Here is a 22,849-nt window from a genome sequence, read left to right on the forward strand (position 1 = left end):
ACATCCTGCCCAGAGCAGGGGCTGCCATTTTCATATTCACACAGACTCTGTCTGGGTTAGGGCAACCCTCACCAGCATGAATAGAAACCATAGGTGGTGCCAGAGATCTCACCATGGTAGTGGAGGCAGAGTAATGATTGTCACTACCAACATGACACTGCCCATCATTGGGCTGGACAATGCCTGCCAGCCTTCCATCCAGTGCTATGTGAGTCTTGGCGTCAGTGGTAAACACCAGCAAGTGGGAGGCATCATTCCTCCAGCCAATCTTTTCCTGTTAAAACAAAAAACAAAGGCAGAGTAGACAAAGCAAATTCAGCCATATCACTGGCAGAGGGCAGAGACCCAAGGCACTCCCTGGCTAAAGGGCTGGACAACTTGTTTTGAAGAAGGGTCTCAGTCCCAGTCCTTGGAACCAAAGCTAGAGCTTCCCAATTCAGGGGTTTCATTCTCTTCAGAAAACAGTCTCGTAGCTCATTAGTTCAAGCAGCTGAGTAACCCTTCTTAAACTCCAGACTTAGCTCTTCTAACGACAGTCACATTGCCCATCTAGAAACTGACCTGCATCCACAGAGCTGATCTGGGCTAGAAGAAATCTCATCTGAACATCTGCCTACTTTGCTGAGGCTAAGTTAGCCCAGCCTTAACTCTGCAGTAATTTCGAAGATGGGAAGAATGCTCTCCCCTGGAAACATCTGAGATCACTGAGGTTCAGAGAAATGTCAGCTTGGGCCAGGGAGTGGCTCTAAGCCGAGGCTGAATATCAGGAGCAACTTACTACTCATACTGCATGAAGTTCTGCTTACGGTTCATCTCATTTCACACCAGAAATCCCCAGAGTTCAGCCACTTCCTTCCCCATTTTGATCTATGCCAACCACACCTGGCACTCCAAGTCCTCCAAACTTACATCACAGACTGTAGCCTGCATGATGGCATCAAAGCCACCCTCTGGGGCATCTCGGTTCCGTGACACACTCTGCTTCCTCACTTCCTCATTGAAGCGGGTCACCTGGTCAGTTAGCGTCAGCACGTGCTTGTAGCCAAACATGGGCAAACAGGTGGTCTTCATACTGTGGAGGGATGGGAGACAATTTAATTAGACACCTTGATGGAAAAGGCGACATGGGAATTGGGAGGAAAGGGAAGAGACAAATATAGATAGCGGTATATACCCAGGCCAGTTCCATGCAACCACAGTTACCCAGACAGTTCAGATTCCAGAATCCTCAAATTACCTCAGACTCCCCATCAACCTTACCCCCATCCAGCTAGCCTAGAGGATAAGAGAGTGAGCTGGAAACCAGACCCCCTGGGCTTAGATCCCAGCTTCCCTCTTTACTAGTCATGAGACCTTCGGCAAGCCTCTCAACGCAACGTATGAAAGTGGGCCCAGGATAGCACATATCTCATAAGAGTTGTCATGAGACTTAAGCAAATTCATACGCACGAAGCACTTAGACCACAGCGAGGCTCAAGGTGCTGTTACTATTACCTTATACTTAACACTTTTCTAAAGTAACAATAAAGCAAAAGTCCGTCAATAAGTTAAGGTCCCTAAACCATCAATAAATTGATAGATCATGCAAGACAGGAGCATTTCTGCCCCGAGCCAAAATAGTGTGTTTAATTAATAGCTGGCGTCTTTCGTGGGAACCTTACAACCCAGAGAGAGGGTTGAATGCCACATCATATGACTTCAAAAACTTTTTTTTTTTTGAGACACTTGCGCTCTATTGCCCAGCCTGGAGTGCAATAGCACAATCATGGCTCATTGCAGCCCCAGTCTCCCAGGCCAAGCAATCCCCCCACCTCAGCTTTACTGTAGTTCTGGGGACTGCAGGCATGCGCCATCACACACAGCTAAATTTTTTGTATTTTTTGTAGAGATAGGGCTCTCACTATGTTGCCTAGACTGAACTCAGACTCCTGGGATCAAGTGATCCTCCTGCCTTGGCCTCCCAAAGTGCTGGGATTACAGAAGTCAGCCACCCCACCTGGCCATAACTTTGAAAACTAAAAAGTAAATTCACACCTTTTCAGGCTCAGCAACCAGCATTGGAAGTTATTATAATACATAGATTTGCACAGTCTCCACTGATCAAATAAATAAGCCATTCACTGCTAAGCCAAAGTGTCAAACAGAAGTACAAGTTATCTATTTACAGACTATAAAACGGTTCAACAAATGTAATTTCCACTCTTTATATTCCTCTAGCACTTGATTTCTTCTATTTTCAACCTGCAGAATGCACGGCCTTGATGAAGGCAATGATGCCAGCAATAGCATTATCATAATTCCTGCGATCATCATTTCTCAGTTTACTTACCCATAAATTTCTTTCTACTTTTGACCTCATTTCCTTCTCACTTCCCCTTGCCTCCCATTTATTTGTTACCAGGACTAAGAAGCTGATGAATTTTCTTTTCAGGTTCTCCAAACAGCCTTAGGTTCTATTGACATAACACTCCAGATCCACAAGCTAGCCCATTTGCCAGACAGGGAGACCAAGATAGAGAGGAGCTATGGTTTGGCCAAAAGGCAGCCAACAAAGTGACTCTAGAGCTAGAAATAGGAAACAGGACTTGAACCTTCCTGGGGCAAAGGATGCTGTCCTGGCTTCTGGAGGAGGGACTTACTCATAGCAGGGGTTTTTGAGGGCTTCTGGTGGGGAGATATACATGTATGGTGACACGGGCTTGTCCACAAACGCCCCAAAGCCAATCCTCAGGTTACTGGTGAGCTTTCGCATCTGGGTGGCCAGCTTGGTACCCAGGTTCCGGATGCTCGACAGATCATCCTTCATGGAGTAAGACAGGTCCATCAAGTAGTAGATGTCCACAGGGTAATCCTCCACTTGCCGCACTTGGATGGAGAAGTTCTTTGAATCATCTGGAAGGCAGAAAGATGTTAGTTTTTATCTTCTTCTCCCTCTAAGATTGAATAAGCGATTTGGACACAGTTGCGCCCAAGTTATTGCATGATCAAAGCAAACCAGAAAGCCCTGGTCCTTTCCCTCTTCCTCTGCAATTCTATTACTCTTCTACTCTCTTGATCCTCCTATTTTTAACCTCTTCTTTTCCATTCTAAAATTTTCCACTTTCTCTAAATCCCCAGAGGATTTCCAGTCCTGTGAGTTCCAAGGATCTACCGCTGTGAGTCACAGAGGTTCTGACAGTTACTACATTTCGGACGCTGTAAAAGACAGAAATTGCACCCTACCCTTCTCTGAATCCCATTGCATCCAACACATGCCTTGTACATAGTAGGTCTCTCTTAAATCCTTCTTGACTTAATTGGAAAGTCAAAATCAATGCTTTAAAATGTCTGCCTCTTAGTCTAACCCTTCCTCCGTCTAAAGGTCTTATGTACCTATTTTGTCTGCCCTCATTCCTCTGTCCCAATCCCCCATGAAAGGGGTGCTTACAAATTGCTTTCTTGTTCTATATCTCCTTTGCACCTCAACGCAAAGCTCTAAGTTAGGTAAAAAACAGGCACTTGGGTAAAGAAGAAACAAACGTTTTTTTGAGCACATTCTATGTCAGAAGGGTTAAGTAACTTGTCCAAGGTCACATAGCTAATATATGATAGAGTCAAGATTCAACTCAGATCTTCTGACTCAAGTCCTAACATCTTTTATTTTCTTCCATTCTCCTGCCCACACCTCTCCCAACATCCTTGTCCTCCCACCCCATTTCCATTCTGAGCTCCTTCCCCAAGACTTCCTGCTCAGACCTCCATCTCGTGCTCTATGCCCACCTGTCCCAGGTCTCTCCCCGCAATGGTTCCCACCCCTACCTGGCCGGAGCCGGAGTGCAATCCTCTGGGGACTGACTTGAGTGACCTGGGAGCCGTCTCCAGAGCCCTTGTCGCTGAGGGGCCTGTCCTCTAGTACTTGGGCCTCACTGACTGGGAACTCGATGGACTCCGGGGCACAGTTATCCTTCAGCAGATTCTCCTTCAGGTCACAGCGAGGTGAGCCCAGAGGCAGGGCCTGTAAGACAGGAGCCCAGAGAGAAGTCCGGCAATCAGAGCTATGGTGGCTCTCTGCCTCCTGCAGGCCTTACCACTTCCCAGTCGCTAAGAGTTTATCCTGTACGTTGGAGCATAAACAAATTGACGTGGTCCTTCCTGGGATAATCCCTAGGACGGGAAGGGGAAATTGATACTTTGGGAGGCCAAAGCAGGAGGACTGCTTGAGGCAAAGAGTTCAAGACCAGCCTGGGCAACACAGCTAGACCCCATCTCTACCAAAAAAAAAGAAAAAAGGAGAAATTGTGTTATCAGGAAGACCTATTCATGGAGTAGTAGCTAGAAAGAAGTCCTGTACAGTAAGATGCCTGGTAGACCAGAATTTTTTAACTGTGGAATACAACACATTTGTGGGTCCCAAAATCAATTTAGCAGGTGTCAACCATCATTTTGTTAAATAAAATGCAAAAGAGTAGAAAAGAAAATATCAACGTGTACAAATAGTCAAAATGTTGTTTTGTGAAACTTTCATATCGCTGGCAAGTGGGGAATAACATGTATGTGGAAAGTAAAAGGTTCCTTGTCAAAGTTTCCCTTCTTGTTAAAGAATAATAATAATAAATGTTAGAAAGAATAGTTTCTTTTAAAGACTAACTTTCCTCAAAGCCTTCTTGCTTTTTGCTAGTAGCTCTTTGTTAAGCCCTATCCTATGCAGCTGTTAGACATAAAGGAATAAGTACATTCTATTTCCTTGTACTTTAACCAAGATATTTGTGCTAGACATGCTTGCAGGCATGTAGTACATTCTATGTCCTTGCACTTTAACCGGGATATTTGTGCTAGATGTGTTCAGAGGCATGTCCCAGCTCACAGCCTGTGCCCTTTCCTTATTTAGGAATATTATCACTTTCTTTCACAAGCAACTCCCTTTTTTCCTTTGTTCTCCATTGCCTTTACCTATTTAGAAAAGTTTTAAGTTGTTAGCCAGTCAGGTTCAGTTTAGATTGTGAGGTCTGGCTCCAACCAGCGAAGATCAGACACAGCAGTAAGGACCCATTGCATAAAGAATAAACATGACTGCCTTTCCTTTGTTCATTGTACTCTTGTGGCAAGATTGCTGACAAGCAGTACCCCTTATGCAGAGAGTAAAATTGCCTTGCTGAGAAAACTTTTTGTCTGAATATTAATTTTTCCTTGCAGTACCAAAGAACAAGCATTTTACAATGTGTTTATTTCTGTAGGTTAGAGTCAAAACAGTTTGGAAGCTACTGTATTCAACACAAGCTAGGCTGTGAGATCCATGAACTCAGGGACTATGTGTGTCTTGGTCCCTCTCAATTCTCAGCATCCAATCCAGGACTTACCACAAACGTGATAGGGAAAGGCAGTGTAGGGAGGCAGGAGAGAGTCAGGGCTAAGAGCTCAGTAGTAAACCTCAGCATTGTACTTAAAACTGCTTACTAGGGTAAGTCATCTAAGTTCTCCAAGCCTAGTTTCCTCAGCCATAACATGAACATAATAACAGTCCCCGCTTCAGATCTTAAGAGTAATCAAAATCACAGAGTCGAAAAGTAGAATAGTAGTTTCCAAGGACTGGGAGGAATAAAGAATTATTGTTTAATGGGTACCGAGTTTTAATTTTACAAGATGAAAAGAATTAAGGAGATAGATGGTAGTGTTGGGTTTCATAACATTATGAATGTATTTCATGCCACTGAACTGTACACTTAAAAATGGTTAAAATGGGCCAGGTGCAGTTGCTCACACCTGTAATCCCAGCACCTTGGGAGGCCAAGGTGGGCAGATCACCTGAGGTCAGGAGATTGAGACCAGCCTGGCCAACATAGTGAAACCCCATCTCTACTAAAAATACAAAATTCAGCCAGATGTAGTGGTGTGAACCTATTTCCCAGCTACTCGGGAGGCTGAGGCAGGAGAATCACTTGAACCTGGAAGGCAGAGGTTGCAGTGAGCAGAGATCATGCCACTGTACTCCAGCCTGGGTGAAAAAGCGAGACCTGGTCTCAAAAAACAAAACAAAAAAAATGGTAAGATGGTAAATTCTATGTTATGTGTATTTTCCCACAATAAAAGTTACCTAAAAATAATAGTAATTATGGTACCTCCGTCATAGGGATGTCACACAGGCCAAATAAGACCATGCACATAAAATGCATAGGACAGCACCTGGCAGAGTAAGTGCTCAGCAAATGTGAGCTATGACTATGAGAAGCTTGACAAGCACTTCCTGGATAAGCTAATTAGGAATAAACTCCACAAACTTAGGAAAATACCACGATACCAGGCACCTGATCAGAGCCCATCCTATCACTTCAGCTTCCTCCTTCACCCTGGACAAAGAACAAATTGAACACCCTTCCAAAAACCCTGGTGTGTATCCCACGGCCCCGCTGGGGCTCTGTGTGCTTACATCTGGGTATTGAATGGGGACCACGCCATACTGGAAGGAACACTGGAAATCAGGAAAGAGGATCAATCCTAGGCCTGCCACTGACTGGTCATGTGACCTCAGATATATCATTTTGGGTCCTCACCTGTTCAATGAGGCAGTTAGATGACATGGTGTTTTCAGTCCCTTCTGGCTCTGACATTCAGCCAATTTAGCCAGCACTGTGTGGGTACATGTCTATCAGGGCTCCTTGCCAGGTTGAGGGGACCAGTCAGGAAGCTGGAAAACCCCTCTCTGGACCTATTTCACAATGTCTAGGCCTTCAGGTTCTCCCCAACCCCACCCCTACCCACATCCCCCACAAGCATTTCCAAATGTCTGCTAGATAACCCACACCAATATCCCGGAACAACTAGTGTTGGCATTTACTGAGCACTTACTGTATGTCAGGTACTCTGGTGAGCATCTCACATGGATTATTGCAACCTGCCTGACAGTTCCATAATGCTGGAATTATTATTATTTTACAAGGGAGAAATCTAAGGTTTGAAGGCTTCACAAATGAGGAATCTAATTTTACAGGTAAGGAAACTGAGGAATGGAGAAGTTAAGGAATTTGCTCAAAGATGCAGAGCTAGGAAGTGGCAGAACTGAGAGGACAGCTAGATTGTCTGACTGTAATTATCCTCATAAGATAAGCTTTATTACATTCTATATAGAGTGAGAGTCAAGGCACTGAAAAGGAGGAGTGTGGAAGGAATGGTCTAAGGCACAGCCACAGCAGAGAATGCCCTAGGTGAGGAACAGGATGCAAGATGGGCATGTGAGGGGTATGGAGAAGGGTGGATGACATCTGCCTCCTGAGTCCCCTCAAGCAAGCTGGCAGCTATAATGCCAGGAGAGGGACTGGCCCACAAGGAGCCATTCATACTCAAAAACCCTGTACCCCACTGGGTGCGGTGACTCATGCCTGTAATCCCAGCAGGGGCTGAGATGGGTGGATCACTTGAGCTCAGGAGTTCCAGACCAGCCTGGGCAACAGGGCAAAACCCCATCTCTACTAAGAATGCAAAATTCTGGGCATGGTGGTGCGCACCTGGAATCCCAGCTACTTAGGAGTCTGAAGTGGGAGGATCACTTGAGCCAAGGTGGCTGAGATTGCAGTGAGCCAAGATCACACCACTGCACCCCAGTCTGGGTGACAGAGTGAGACCCCATCTCAAAACAAAAACAAAAAAAGCAACCCAGTAACCCAAAACCCTTCCCAATGCCTAAAGTCTCTCTCCCTCTCCAGTCCGATCCCCCTCTGATGGGCTGAAGTCTTCCCCACATGAATTGGGTCACGAGCATTATCAACAGCATGAGGACTACCCTGGCCCAGACAAGAAGCGAGAAGAGTTTCTGGAAGCCAGCAGCTTCTTTCTTTCTCTCTCAGCTTCACAGGTATGCAGGCAGAGAAATGGCCTCAGCAATGGAAACCAATGAATAAGACTTGACTTCCTGGTGGCAAATATTCCAACAAGGACATCAGAGACCTTCCACAGCTCTGAGGAAGACGAAAGTCTCCCCTGCACCCAGTTCTGGCTAAGGACAGAATGACATGGGGAGAACTCAGGCGCTTTAGGTTTTGTGCCCAGACTTCCCCTGTTGTCCATACCCACCTCTTCTACCCCTTCCTCCTCAGGAAGCAGTCTTTTTCTTGCCAAAAAAAAAAAAAATCCTATCTCTGATTCCAGCTGCCCACAAAGCCCCAGGGAGAAAACCTTCCCAAAAAGGCAGTGGATAAACCAGGATGCAGCGAGGAGCGGAACCTTTCCAGGACCAAAACATGCTGAAGGAGAGAGCAGGGTCAGGATGGGAGCAGCAAGGCCATCATGCATCTTCAGGCTACATCCGTGGAGGGAGGGAATGCTTCAAACGGGAGTTTCCTGGCTCCTATTTTCTAATGTGACAGTCCTAATGAGAAGAGGATTTGAAGCACTAAGATGTGCTGACAGTCCTTATGGTTTGTTATGAGTTTCCTTAGAAAAATTAAACACTGAAAAACAAAACTGCCTCTCTCCCTCCCTTTGTGGTTGCTGACATCAGAGGTCAGGAATAACAGGCCTGCTTGTCAGCCAAGCTCTCCCAGAGAACCCTCTATCCCAGAAAGGCACCAAGGCAGTGACCTCAACATATTTGGGCAACATTCCTTTTCGTGGTAACCCAGGCTGAGAAGGTAGAAGGAATGTCTCCAGGTTATGCAGGGAGAAGCTAGAAGCAAGAGGGGGTGGATATTAAAGTTCCAGTTCCCAGGAAAATCGGATGTTACGCAAAAAGGGCAAAAATAGCCAAGACCCAGGGGAAGGGCCTGAGCACAGAGGTGGGAGGTTCCAGCCGGCACCATGTGAGCTCGCTGAATTACCTCCCTCTCCTGGGAGGGTGACACATGCTGTTAGTGCTATTCACCATTAATCCCATTTTGGAAATTGGGAAAGTACAACATGAATAGTTGTCATTATCCTGCCTGTTTCACAGGGTTGGTCAGGAAGTACCTCCAAAACATAAAAATATCAACATAAATTTACTATACTGAAATCCTTTAGGGCAGAGGTTCCCAGCCTTTTTGGGACCAGGGACTGGTTTCATGGAAGACAATTTTTCCATGGACGGGGAGGTGGGGATGGTTTCAGAATGAAACTGTTCCACCCCAGATCATCAGGCATGAGTCTGATTCTCATGAGGAGTGAACAACCTAGATCCCTCCCATGCGCAGTTCACAGTAGGGTTTGAACTCCGGAAAATCTAATGCCACCGCGGATCTGACAGGAGGCGGACGGAGCTCAGGCGGTCAAGCGCACTCGCCCACCGCTCACCTCCTGCAGTGTGCCTGGGTTCCTGACAGGCCTTGAATCCATACTGGTCTATGGCCCGGGGGTTGGGGACCCCAGCTTTAGGACACAGTATAAACAAATAAATGCAAAAATAAGGTGACTCTTTTTTACAATTACCATGATAACTACTATTATTTCATACTCTTTTCTTGGAGAGCAAGAGACCCCAGAGTGCCACCAAAATATCTCCCCATCCATTGCAGTCTTGACTAACTCATCTGGTGAGGACAAGAATTCACTTGAACATGCAGAAAGAGAAGAATGGAGAGGGCAGAAAGAAGGAGGAGAGGAAAAGGAAAGATTTTTGTTTACAGCTGTTGGTATTCACATTTCATTGTTTACAAGGAGAGGAGCACTATTAATATTATACTTCCTTTTACAATAATAAGTTGGAGCAAAACTCTCAAGATGAACATTTATCCTCCAGATTAAAAATAAATAGAAAGAAAGAATGTCTTCTTTGAGAATGAAATTATGTTTGTGATTACAAAGAAATATATCATGGCCTCTATCTCACTTCTGAAGTTGCAGAGAAGAAAATGAGAAGGAAATTCTATTAGAGTCTTCCTCTGCTTTGCTAGACTCAAACACCTTCTTCCTCTGTCACCTTGGTTGTCAGGCTAAGTGGGAGCTGGCCCACCTTTCAGAGTGTACTCTAGCTTATATAAGAATTCCTAGCATTTCCCTCCACTGTAGGGTTGCCAAATATAGCAAATATTTGGGACATACCTATACTAAAAATTATTTTTTAATTCAAATTTAAGTGGATGTTCCATATTTTAGATTTATTTTTTAGAGACAGGATCTCCCTCGTTACCCAGGCTAGAGTGCAGTGGCTATTAACACACATGATCATGGTGCACTATAACCTCAAACTCCTAGGCTCAAAGGATCCTCCCATTCCCAGCCTCCTGAGTAGCCGGGACTACAGGCACCAGGCTGGATGTTTTGTATTTATCTGATAACCTTAGCTCCACCTCCACCCACCTCCACCCCAACCCCAGTGGCCCTTCAATTAGCAATGTTGGTCAAACTTGCTATCATAACAACCCATTCTGATGTAATAAACCCAGGGTCCATCCTGGGAACCTTTATTTTTAACAAGCATCCCGGCAATTCTCAACACCAAATGAGTTTGGGAGGCTCTAGACACCAGCATGGCACTGCTGAGACTGAGACCACAAGTTGAGTCTCTGTATGAAGCTGGCCTCTTTGCTAGATTTACAGACCAGAGAGAGCACACCACCCCAACCCGTGTCAGTATACAACCCTGCAAGAACACACCCTATGCAGATGGGCCCAAAACTCCGTGCTCATCCATGCTGGCCATGTTTTCCTCTTACCCAGCCAAACTCTCACTATACACACCCAAGAGCTTGAGTCCTCTAGGAGCAAGAAAAAGCTGAGCCCAACCAGTTGTTTTTCCAGGCACTGCCAGCTTGCCTGGAACAGCAGGGGAGGAAGATGAACAGAGGGCTCTCCAGGGTTTGATTATTCGACAAATTACCTACAAAATGGACCAGACAATTCACCTTTGGTTTTTTTGAAGTCAATACCCAAGGCATTGCCATCAATTAAACTTGGCCTATCCAGGGGAAGCCCTGCTCCTCTCAGGAATAAAATAGCACTTATGTTCAGGTTACAGTCCAGGATTCCCACTTCCCATCCCTCCCTGGTCGCCACATTCTGTCCCATTCCGGCTCCTCCACCCTTCCTTCTCTCCCTCCACCCTCTTGCTCAGAGATGGTTGTAGACATTCACTAATCTTGGCCCCGCCTACTTTCAAGTTTATATGTCACTATCCCAGGGAATATCTCACTGGACTTCCTACCTCCCTCCATTCATTCTCTTTAGTCCTAGCTGCGCCCATTTCCTCGCTGACTGCCCCCCTCACTCCTAGGCTGGTTCTACCTCATGTTCTGATCTACCCTGCACCTTTCCCTCTGCCCTCCCCAGGCCTGCCCCAGGGGACAGGGACACAACAGTCACCCAAAATATTCTACCTTTGCATCTTTGAAATCTGGTTAGGTGACCTGAGGGCTTTGTCTGGTCAAGCCTCAGCCCACCTCAGCTGCGTGACTACTCCCTGTGCAGATCAACAGAGATGAAACATGGGGGATAGGGAGCAGGACAGGCCCTCCAAGAAGGTTTTCTTTTTCCCACATTCTCTGGACCAGAGGTGCCTGCATTTTCTCTTGCTTTGGGTTGAAATGGGGGAAAGGAGAAAAACAGGGAAACACCCCTTGAGTGACACTAGGGCTTCTGTCCTGACTTTCCTCTGCTCCTGAAGGCTTTGGGCCACCTAAGGCATCCTCCCCATCCAGCTCTCCCTTCTTCCAGCTTTCAGTTGCAGAATTGCAACTTCCTGGTGAAAGAAGCTTTAGTAATATCAGGATGGGAGGAAGGAGAACATAGTGAATGAGGAGGGGAGAGGCTACATCACACTGAGCAGCCAGCTGAGCCCAGAAGGGAGGAGAACCTGCGGGGGTGGAGGAGAAGGACTCATCCATCCCCCCCTTACTCCCCATCCCTAGCCCCAGGGAATGTTTCATTTGCTAAACGAAGTCAATGTGGCCCAGATGTTGGGAAGCTGCCTCTGGAAGCAGTTCCCGGGCTGAACGACTAAGAGGCCAAAGCAGCGTGCAGAGCTGGCCTCTGCTGCTCTGGTAGCCCTCCTGGCCGGTGATAAACACAGCCTCCCAGCTCCCACCCCTCCCCACGCCCCCACCCCACCTCTGCCAGAGAGGTTGCCTTTTTAGGATACTCAGTGGATCTGGAAAAGAAGCAGATAGAGAGACTGAGGGACTGGATTGAAGCAGTCTTAAAATCGGAGACGGCTGGGACTTGCCGCAGGACAGAGAGGACGCCTCAGGTAGCTGAGTGGAAGCCAGGCCAGGAGCTCAGGTAACCACTTGCTGGCCGGGCCAGTGACTCAGCCTCAGACTCTATAATCACCGAATCTCTCCAGCGGCATTCATCTCCCACCCCCACCCCATCAGCTCTTGCCAGCTCCAAATTTCCATCCCAGCCACAAACATAGCCGTTCCCTCAGACACACTCATTCCCTAGGGCCCCAGACACAACAAACCCTCTGCTTAGACACAACTAACACTTTCCTGTCCCCATCCTGTCCTCACCAAGTGGGCCCAGCTTTTTTCCTCAACACCTGTGAGAAGGAGAGAAGAAAAAGGTAAAGCTGTAGGGCCCAGTCGTCGAAGAGAAGGGAAGAGAAGATATCTTCTGATTAAACATCCCCACACACAACCACAAGATTCCTCTTCTGTTTGCCTTTTTTAAACTCTAGGAAAAAGAAATAAGCCAACACCCCCCCACCCAACACCATCATTCCTATACCCCTTGCTGCCTCTCCTTTTGAGACCTGATGCTCTGCTTGCCTGGGATATTCCACCCCAACAAAATGCAAGCAAAGGGCCCGGCATGGTGGTTCACACCTGAAATCCCAGCACTTTGGGAGGCCAAGGTGGGAGGATCTCTTGAGTCTAGGAGTTTGAGACCAGCCTTAGCAACATAGTGAGACCCTGTGTCTACCAAAAAATAAAAATAAACTATTCTTTCTTAGAAAAAAAAAAAGCAAGCGAAGTGTCAGAAAGGGCAGCAATAGCCACAGAATGGCCAGTAGGTCCAGCCAAATTAGCAAGGGCCAGGGGCTATATGGAGCGGTAGACTAGGGATAGTATTCCTAGCATCATTCCCATGACAGCTCTTCATCATCCATCAGTTGGAAAAATCCATCAAAGTTTTGCTCAGAAGGGACAAGGGGTGGGTGTGTGTTTAAGAGGGAAGCAATAACTTCATAGATCTGTTTCTGCACAAAAGCAGCTTAGTCTGGGGAAGAAACAAAGTCTAGTACCTGCTCCTTACCTCGTCAGAGCACCAGGCACACATGGGACTCACAGCCAGACACTGCTGGCAGGAACTCACACCTCGCGTGGTACAGATGTTGGGTCCTGCAACAGACAGACAAAGGCATTTGCACCAGATCTGGCTCAGTGAAGGCACTTACCTGCCCCATCCTTCCCAATTTTTCCATTGCCCAGGTTTACGGCTCTCAGGTGTACACAAACACACCCTAACCATACCGCAGACATCTACCAAATGCAGGTTATTGGTAAGGAAGAAGCAGAAGGAGGAAAATAAGGAGAAACTCATCACCACTCTCAACTGATGAGGCCACAGTGGTAACAAGTGATAGGGCAAGGCTGAGCCATAGACCCGAGCCTCAGATCATAACTGATGGAAAGGCTTTCATTAACAACTGGTTTGACACCTACACTGTGCAAATGAAAATATCTCTGAAGCCCAGAAAAATGGCAATGTATCCCCTCTTCAATCATTCTAGTGATATTCACGGCCACTACACAGGGGATCCAAGTCCCAGATGCACTAGCATTAACACACAGCCTAAATACAGTGGGTGTGCGGAGGGCAGGGTGACTTCGGTGGTAGCGTCCCACGGGCTGGCAAGGGAAAAGGAAATCTGAAATCTTCTCAAGCTTTTCCGTGCATATATCTTGGAATCCAACCATAAAATGCTCCAGGAGGAAGTACAGAAATGCTAGAACAGGCTGACTGATACACACTGAAAGAACGTGGAACTTTAGAGTTGGAAGGTTTGTGCTTGGATTCTGAATGCTCTTCTCACCAGCTACCTCATGGCTTTGGGCAACTCAACTAGCCTCTATGGGATGACAATATCTGTCTCACAGGATTAGTACAGAATTCAGTGAGGTAAGAGGAAGCACTTGGTCCAGTATAAGGTGCCATTTAAATGTAAACAGTCCTCATACTTTCAAAGGACAGAAAAAAGGCTGGGAGGAGGAGCAGGAACAACCAAAAGAACCAAAATCACCTTGAGAAGCTCAGCCAGGAAGCCAAACCCAGGCATCTGCTTACACAGAAGCCGCCATCCGCTCTAACTGCCTGGCTCAACATTCCTGCCCCAGTAAGGAACCCTTCTTCCTGCAGTGCCCTAGGGAGGTTTTTTCCAATAAAAGGGGCAGAATGTGGGGGATCTGTTCTTCCCCATGACCCAGTTACCCTGGCAGCTCCTTTATGCAGTGTTCCAAAGGGTCCTCTTTGCTCCCAGCTTGTAAGACCAGCAAATCTATTTTTGGAGAAATCAGCCTGACCATTGGGATATCTTCCCCAAAACTTCTCATTTAGCTGTTTCGGTCCATTTTATTATAGTGTGACTGAATTCCCTCCTTCTCAACACCTGAACAAAAACACACTCAGAAAATGAATGTACACACACACACACACACACACACACACACACACATTGTAAAGAAAAATTATGGCCGCGCGTGGTGGCTCATGCCTGTAATCCCAACACTTTGGGAGGCTAAGGCAGGCAAGATCACTTGAGGTCAGGAGTTTGAGACCAGCCTGGCCAACATGGTGAAAGCTCGTCTCTGCTAAAAAATACAAAAATTAGCTGGGCAAGGTGACATGCGCCTGTAGTCCCAGCTACTCAGGAGGCTGTGGCAGGAAAATCACTTGAACCTGGGAGGCAGAGGTGGCAGTTAGCTGAGGTCATGCCACTGCACTCCAGCCTAGGTGACAGAGTGAGACTCCATCTCAAAAAAAAAAAGGGGTAGGGGAAGAAAAATTATATAAAATTTGGAAATAGACAAAGGAATATGAATGTAATGCAGAGTATTGACTAGTTGACCTACCATGCTTAGAGATTATCTGATTTTCTAAGAGTATTTACCTTTTATTTGACTTCTATTAATCAGGATATTTTACAATACTTAAGAGTAGAGGTTGACCTATCAAAAACCATAATAACGGAAATGATTCTTGATGAGAACAATGTATACTATTCTTTTTAGAAAATAATAATAATAAGTGTTTGCTCTTTAAGCCACCCAGTTTATGGCATTTTGTTATAGCTGCTAGAACTGGCTATGATAGCATTTTAATCTAATAATGATCATATTGTGGTGTATAAGGTAAGTTATTTAAATAAGAGAACAAAGTATATTACTTTTTTTTTTTTGCCCACCTGCAACTGTCTTGATCGAGTTATACAATGCATATTATTCTTATCCAAAAACAATACCAATGATTTCTGTCTGACAGAAAAGGTTATCCCCCAAAGATTAAGGCTTATTGCCTTGTTGAATATTGAGCAATTTTGAATCTATTTGCTAATTCATTTCAGCATTCCTTTGACTGAACAACTATAAATCTCCCTTCTTTGAATTCCCTTTTGAACTACTACTAATATTTTACTGGTTCTCTCATTACTAAAGTTGAATAAAATCTTATACACATGTTCACTTGGTATTTATATAGAAATCATACTTTTAACTCCATGAAAATTATATATACTTTAACAGTATCCATTTCAGGGATCTTCTTTGGGGGCCGGGAGGTCTAACAGAACGGGTACACACACAATGAGTAGACTGTCATCCTAATCAAGTCACCCACTAGTAGTGTGGCCACAGGTGAATCATTTAACTCCTCTCAGCCTACATTGCTTCAATTTTAATATTCCTGCCACATTATTCAATGCTAATATTCCTACTACATCATAATTATTTATGTGTCTGCCTTAACGACACTGCCACCCAATAGATTTTAAGTCCCTTGAGCCCTGCTCTGCCCTGCCCAGCTCAGCTCCAGTTCTTGCTCAGTGGAGATGCTCAGTAAATAGGTATTAGGGCAAACTGAAAGGTAGGGGAATAGATCAAGTTTTGCCTTTTTTTTTTTTAAGCAACTGAGCTCATATCTCAAAATTATGCATAGAATTCCAAATAAAACATGTAAATGGGTTACAACAGTTTCTCAGACAATTTAAACTTTCATTGTTCTGCAAAAAACCCTAGATTATATGAGGAAGCCCCAGGTTTCCTCAGAGCCTTGAGTCCATCTAACTTCAAAGGCCTTGCCCAACCTTAAAATTCTACAAGTGGGACGGCATCATAAACCCATGAGTAACCTCTGGGGCTCCACTCTGACTTGACTACAACTTCAGAGTGCAAGTGTGAGAACTGTGAGTGGGAATTATGACACTGGTTCCAAGCCTGGCCTTAAAGCATCAAGGTCACCTCTGAGGTGGGGTAGCCCTGAGTCTGTAGCTCCTAGTTTCAGGATTACTGAATTTTCACAACAAACAATGCAACCCAAGACTTCTCCCTGCATGAGCTGCCTGGCCGTCTCTTAGCCTTAAATTGCTCTCTTCCCAGGCAGATGTGGACATAGCCTCTCTTTTTCCCCTATCAGAAGACTGCTGAGAGGAGTACAGCCTGAAATATTTTAGGTATCTCCCTCCCTTTCTGGAGTTTCCGTGGGAACTGGCATGCAGAGTGGTAATTCTGGACATAAATGTCATTGATATTCACAAGAGAGAGAAGCACAAGGAGACCTCAAGAAGGATTAGAAGAGTGAAGAGAACCATGGGAGGTATTTTGGCTGTGTCTCCACCCAAATCTCATCTTGAATTGTAGTACCCAAAATCCCCACATGTCATGGGAGGGACCCAGTGGAAGGTAATAGAATCATGGGGATGGTTACCTGCATGCTGCTGTTCTCATAATAGTAAGTTCTCATGAGATCTAATGATTTTACAAAAGGCTTTCCCCGCTTTTGCTCAGCACTCCACCATCCTGCTACCATGCAAAGAATGATGTGTTTGCTTCCCCTTCCACCGTGATTGTAAGCTTCCTGAGGCCTTCTCAGCCATGCTAAACTGTGTGTCAACTAAACCTCTTTCCTTTATAAATTACCCAGTCTCGGGTATGTTTAATTAGCAGTGTGAGAACAGACTATTATAGTAAATTGGTAATGCTAGAGTGGGGTGCTGCTATAAGGATACCAAAAATGTGGAAGGGACTTTGGAACTGAGTAACAGGCAGAGGTTGAAATAGTTTGGAGGGTTCGGAAGAAGACAGGAAAACGTAAGAAAGTTTGGAGCTTCCTAGAAACTTGGAGGGCTCAGAATACAGGGAGATGTGGTAAAGTTTGGAACTTATTAGAGACATTGAATGGCTTTGACCAAAATGCCAATAGTGATGTAGACAATGAAGTCCAGGCTGAGGTGGTCTCAGAAGGAGATGAGGAACTTATTGGGAACTGGAGTAAAGGTCATGCTTGCTATGCTTTAGCAAAGAGACTGGCAGCATTTTGCCCCTGGCCTAGAGATCCATGGAATTTTGAACATGAGAGAGATGATTTAGGTATCTGTCAGAAGTCTTTTCTAAGAAGCAAAGCATTCAAGAGGAAGCATAAAGGTTTGGAAAATTTGCAGCCTGATGATGTGATAGAAAAGAAAAATCCATTTTCTAGGGAGAAATTCAAGCTGACTACAGAAATAAGTAACAAGGAGCCAAATGTAAATCACCAAGACAATGGGGAAAATGTCTCCAGGACATGTCAGAGACCTTCATGGCAGTCCCTCTCATCACAGATCCAGAGGCTTAGGAGGAAAAAATGGTTTCCTGGGCCAGGCCCAGGGCCTCCCTGCTACGTGTAGCCTAGAGACTTGGTGCCATGCATCTCAAGCCACTTTAGCCATGGCTAAAAGTGGCCAGCATAGAGCTCTGGCCATGGTTTCAGAGGGTGCAAGCCCCAAGCCTTGGCAACTTGCATGTGATGTTGAGCCCACAGGTGCACAGAAGTCAAGAATTGATGTTTGGGAACCTCTGCCTAGATTTCAGAGGATGTATGGAAATACCTGGATGTCCAGGCAGAAGTTTGCTATAAGGCAGGGCCCTCATGGAGAGCCTCTGCTAGGAGAGTGCAGAAGGGAAATATGGGTTGAGGCCCCCACATACAGTCCCCATTGGGGCACTGCCTAGTGGAGCTGTGAGAGAGGGCCACCATCCTTCAGACCGCAGGATGGTAGATCCATTGACAAATTGCACCATGTGCCTGGAAAAGCCACAGACATTCAATGCCAGCCCGTGAAAGTGACTGGGAGAGAGGCTATACCCTGCAAAGCCACAAGGGTGGAGCTTCCCAAGGCCATGAGAGCCCAGTTCTTGCATCAGTATGATCTGGATGTGAGACATGGAGTCAAAGGAGATCATTTTGGAGCTTTAAGATTTGACTGCCCTGCTGGATTTCAGACTTGCATGGGACCTGTAGCCCCTTTGTTTTGGCCAATGTCTCCTATTTGGAATGGCTGTATTTACCCAGTGCCTTTATTCCCATTGTATCTAGGAAGTAACTAACTTGCTTTCAATTTTACAGACTCATAGGCAGAAGGGACTTGCCGTGTCTCAGATGAGACTTTGGACTTGGACTTTTGAGTTAATGCTAGAATGAGTTAAGATTTTGGGGGACTGTTGGGAAGGCATGACTGTGTTTTGAAATGTGAGGACATGAGCTTTCGGAGGGGCTGGGGGTGGAGTAATATGGTTACCATCTCAAACTGTAGTTCCCATAATCCCCAGATGTTATGGGAGGGGCCTGATGGGAGGTAATTGAATCATGGGGGCAGTTACCTCCATGCTGCTGTTCTCATGATAGTGAATGAGCTCTCATGAGATCTGATGATTTTATAAGGGGCTTTTCTCCCTTTTGCTCAGCACTTATCCTTCCTGCCACCATGTGAAGAAGGGCATGTTTGCTTTCCCTTCCACCATGATTGTAAGTTTCCTAAGGCCTCCACAGCCATGTTGAACTGTGAGTCAATTAAACCTCTTTTCTTTATAAACTACCCAGTCTTGGGTATGTTTTTATTAGCAGCATGAAAATGAACAAATAGAGACACTGTCAAATGATATTTTAGGACTTTTCCCAGTCTATTCATTTAACCATTCATTTATTCTCAAATTAGCATTTTCCTATGAGTCCATCCTTGACTTGCAGCCACAATAGAAAGCTTTGCAAGATACAAAATAAATAATAGCAGGTCCTTCCCAGCGAACCAGTGGTCCCTGACCCCAGAGGATAAAATGACATACTGGGATTTTTTCTTTAGGAAGTCATGCCTGGAGAGTCATAGTTACCCAGTCCCTTTATCCACTCTTTTTAATGAATCACAGGTTGATTTCATGAGAACCAATGAACCCCCCATGATACCCCCAACCAAGTCCTGCTACCCAGGCAGTTTCCCTGGAATGCAGTGGTTAAATGTGACTGACTCATCAGAAGTCACTGCACTGGGCCCATGCTGATTCAATGAGTTGTTGCTCTAAGCCTATCCCTCCTTGAACATGTAGAAGAAGTTTGGGCCTCTGTTTCCAGTCATTCGTAAAGCCTATGTTCCTTTTCAGTCTCTGGGGCCCTGACTCAGTCCTGCTAAAGTGGGAATCTTCACCATAATGTCACTAAAAGAACCAACAACTCCTACCTCCTACACTCCTTTCCTCTGACAGGTTAGCCAGAGCCAGGAATAAGGTGGATTGACCCCAGTCTTCGCAGGGTGATTGTAAGGATGAAATAAACCAAACCCTGTAAAACTCTGAGCACAACAGCTGGAACACAGAAAGTACTCAATAAACGCTGCTGCTGCAATAATTGCTATGGGTTTTATTGTTGTTTTTATCCTGAGTCTCAAGTTGTTTAGGGCAGGTGAATACTATTTTTTTCTTTGATGACATCATTCTAGGGAACATGAAGCTAAGTATGCCCTGAGCAGGAGTGGTGGGAGTGTGGAGCCATAAAGTATCAGACCAGGGTAAAATGTTTAATTGTCAGATCTGGCTTCTAAATGGGGTTAGGAATATTAGCCTTCGAAAATCCAGGCTCATGCCTATAATCCTAGCATTTTGGGAAGCCAAGGCAGGAGGACTGCTTGAGCCCACGAGTTGGAGACTAGGCTGGCCAACATAGTGAGACCCCCCCATCTCTATGAAAAAAATTTTTTCATAGAGCATACAGCATGCATCTGTAGTCCCAGCTACTCAGGAGGATGAGGCAGGAAAATCACTTGGGCCTGAGAGGTTGAGGCTGCAGTGAGCTGTGACCATGCCACTGCACTCCAGCCTGGGCAACAAAGTGAGACTCTGCTTCAAAAAAAGCTTTTTGAAAATAAAAATTTTAATCCAATCAAAGCCAGCTGAGAAATTTGCCTGAAAAATAGAAGTAGAAGGCTGTAGTTTGGCACATCAGCTTGAATCACAGAATCAGAAGAGAGACAAAGGGTGAGGAAAATGGGAGAAAAAGGAAACAAGGGAGGGAATTGGAGCCAGTGGAAGTCAGAATGCGTCAATGGGGGCTATTTTGAGGACATGTTGTCCAATGAGACAGGATGTCAGACTGCAGGAACAAGCCACCCTAATGAGGCCAGGGGACCACAGGAGAGGGCTAAGTCAGAGTGAGAGGTATTTATCGAGAAGGGAGGATGATCTGCAAACACTATGGACATCTCTCACTCTGCCAAAAAGGAGTTTTAATCCGGGTCCCTAGCCCTGCCACTGATCTTTGACTGGTCACTTTCCAATTAGGTCCATGGCAACAGTTGGTGACTCACATGGTGCCTCATTGTAGTCACCTGGCCATGTGACTTATGAAAAAACAACACAGCTCATGCTTACTGCCCTACATAGGCACAAGTGGCTTCTCTAGAGCAAGTTGCTAAGAAAGTTTATTTTTGCTCCTTCCCTAAATGTAGCATCAGCTAACTGGCCCAAGGAAGGGGAAGGAGACAGGAAGGTGGAGTTAAAGGTAATGCACACCTCTGTGCTCTGAGCAAAAAGCTCCAGTAAGTATCACCCAAAGCTGTAGAGAACCCAGGGGACCATATTTTATCAAATCTAACACTATGGATATAGGATATATCCTGATTTCAGAGATTTAAAACTGTTTTTAAGTATATCGGAGCCAATTAAATACAGTATTTAACATTGGAAAACATTTGTGTATAATTTGCCTCCACCAATATTAAAATGTGTTATGAGTTGACTTACATCCCCAAAAAAAGACCTGTTGAATCCTTACCCCAGTACCCATGACCATGACCTTACAGAGAAACAGGGTCTTTACAGTTGTAATCAATATGAGGTCCTTAGGGTAGGCCCTAATCCAACATGACTTATGTCCTTATGAGAAGAGAAAAACACCACATGAAGACAGAGAAACACAGAGAGAATGCCATGTGAGTCCAGAATCGGAGTGATACAGCCAGAAACTAAGAACACCAAAGATTGCCAGCCAACACCAGAAGCTAGGAAGGAGGAAGGATTTTACCCAGAGTCTCAGAGGGACCATGGCCCTGCTGACCCCTTGATATCTAATTTCTAGCCTCCAGCAGGAATAAATTTCTGTTGTTTTACACCACCCAATTTGTGGTGCTTTGTTACAACAGCCCTAAGAAACTAATACAAAATGGATTTGCATTTCCATAGTTTATATGGCACGATTTTGAAGAATATTGCCATAAAATACTTGCATAATTGAAAAAAGCCAACAAGAAATGAAATTTTTGCTACATTTAATCCACGTATGGATAAGGTTGGAAAAGTGGTTACTTCAGCTGTACATTTTTCTACCGATACATGTCAATGATGTCAGCATCCATGGATTCATTCATTCATTTACTCAACAAATATTCATTGAGCATCTACCTGTGCCAGGCGCTCTCCTAGGCACTGAAGACACACTGATAAACAAAGCCCCTGCTCTTGTGAAGCTTACATTTTAGTGAGGAAGATGATAACAAAAAATACACAACAAAAATGCACAATTTCAAACAATGGCAAATGCTGTAAGAAAATAAAGCAGGATAAAGGAATAGCAAGCAATGAGGGGAAGGACTCTCCTTTAGAGCACGTGGTCAGAAAAGGTCTCTCTGTAGAGCTGACATTTCAAAATGATGTTAAAGAGTGAATCATAGGAAGATCTACGGCACAGACATTCCAGAAAGAACCCAAGACAAGATCTGCATGGACATCAGCCTGTTAAAGAAATAACAGGCAGAGAGAGAAAGGAGGAAGAGAGAGGCACAGAAGAGGTTGGAGGAGCGGTTAGGGACCAGAACACTAAGAAGCTATAGGCCATGGTAGAGAGTGTGGCTTTTTTCTCCACATAATGGGAAGCCACTGGAGGAATCTGAGCAGAGGTGAGCAAAAACAGACCATCTTGGCTGCTGAGTGGAAGACAGAAAGAAGGGAAGCAAAAAGGAAAGAGACTTATTATTCAATTAGAAACTTACTAAAATAATGCAGGCAACATATGGCAGTGTTCTTGGTTTGGACAGTAGAGGAGTCAATGATGTGCGCAGACTCTAGATACATTCCAAAGACTTGCTGATGGATGGCTTATGGGGCATGAGAGTCTGAACAAATGTGAACCTGAAAAAGCCAACCCTTCAAGATAGATCCAGAATGGCTAAGTGGGCCTAAATTTTAGAGCGAAGCTGCCATTTGCTGACTAGAGGTCACAGCCTACTCTGAGTTCCCTGAAAATCAACACCTCTGTTCAACTTTGGAAACTTCAGAGTTCATCTAAACTAATCAATCAGGGCTCTGCTGCCTTGACCAATCAGGGTTCAGTTGTTTCAACCAATCAGAACTAAGCAAGTTGGAATTGTTCATTTGCATAAATGGACTTCATCAAGAACCTGGGCAGGAACTTTCATTATAAACCCCCAATTCTGATACCAACAGCTGAGTTT

General features: G+C 45.1%; 1 protein-coding gene across 3 annotated transcripts in view; it reads right to left on the bottom strand.

Moving 5' to 3' along the window:
* ITGB3 (integrin subunit beta 3) overlaps positions 1-22,849 on the bottom strand; it is a 56,994-nt gene that overhangs the window by 24,069 nt on the left and 10,076 nt on the right. For all 3 annotated transcript variants that reach the window (XM_032265958.1, XM_032265957.1, XM_032265956.1), the window contains exons 2-6: positions 13,138-13,223; positions 3,799-3,994; positions 2,640-2,892; positions 910-1,072; positions 113-274 (exon numbers count right to left, since the gene is read on the bottom strand). In XM_032265958.1, the coding sequence (XP_032121849.1) occupies positions 113-274; positions 910-1,072; positions 2,640-2,892; positions 3,799-3,994; positions 13,138-13,223 (860 nt within the window). The remainder of the gene's footprint in view (positions 1-112; positions 275-909; positions 1,073-2,639; positions 2,893-3,798; positions 3,995-13,137; positions 13,224-22,849) is intronic.

Source organism: Sapajus apella, unplaced genomic scaffold, assembly GCF_009761245.1.
Source record: "Sapajus apella isolate SASKATOON/1434 unplaced genomic scaffold, GSC_monkey_1.0 scaffold153, whole genome shotgun sequence".
NCBI lineage: Eukaryota > Metazoa > Chordata > Mammalia > Primates > Cebidae > Sapajus > Sapajus apella.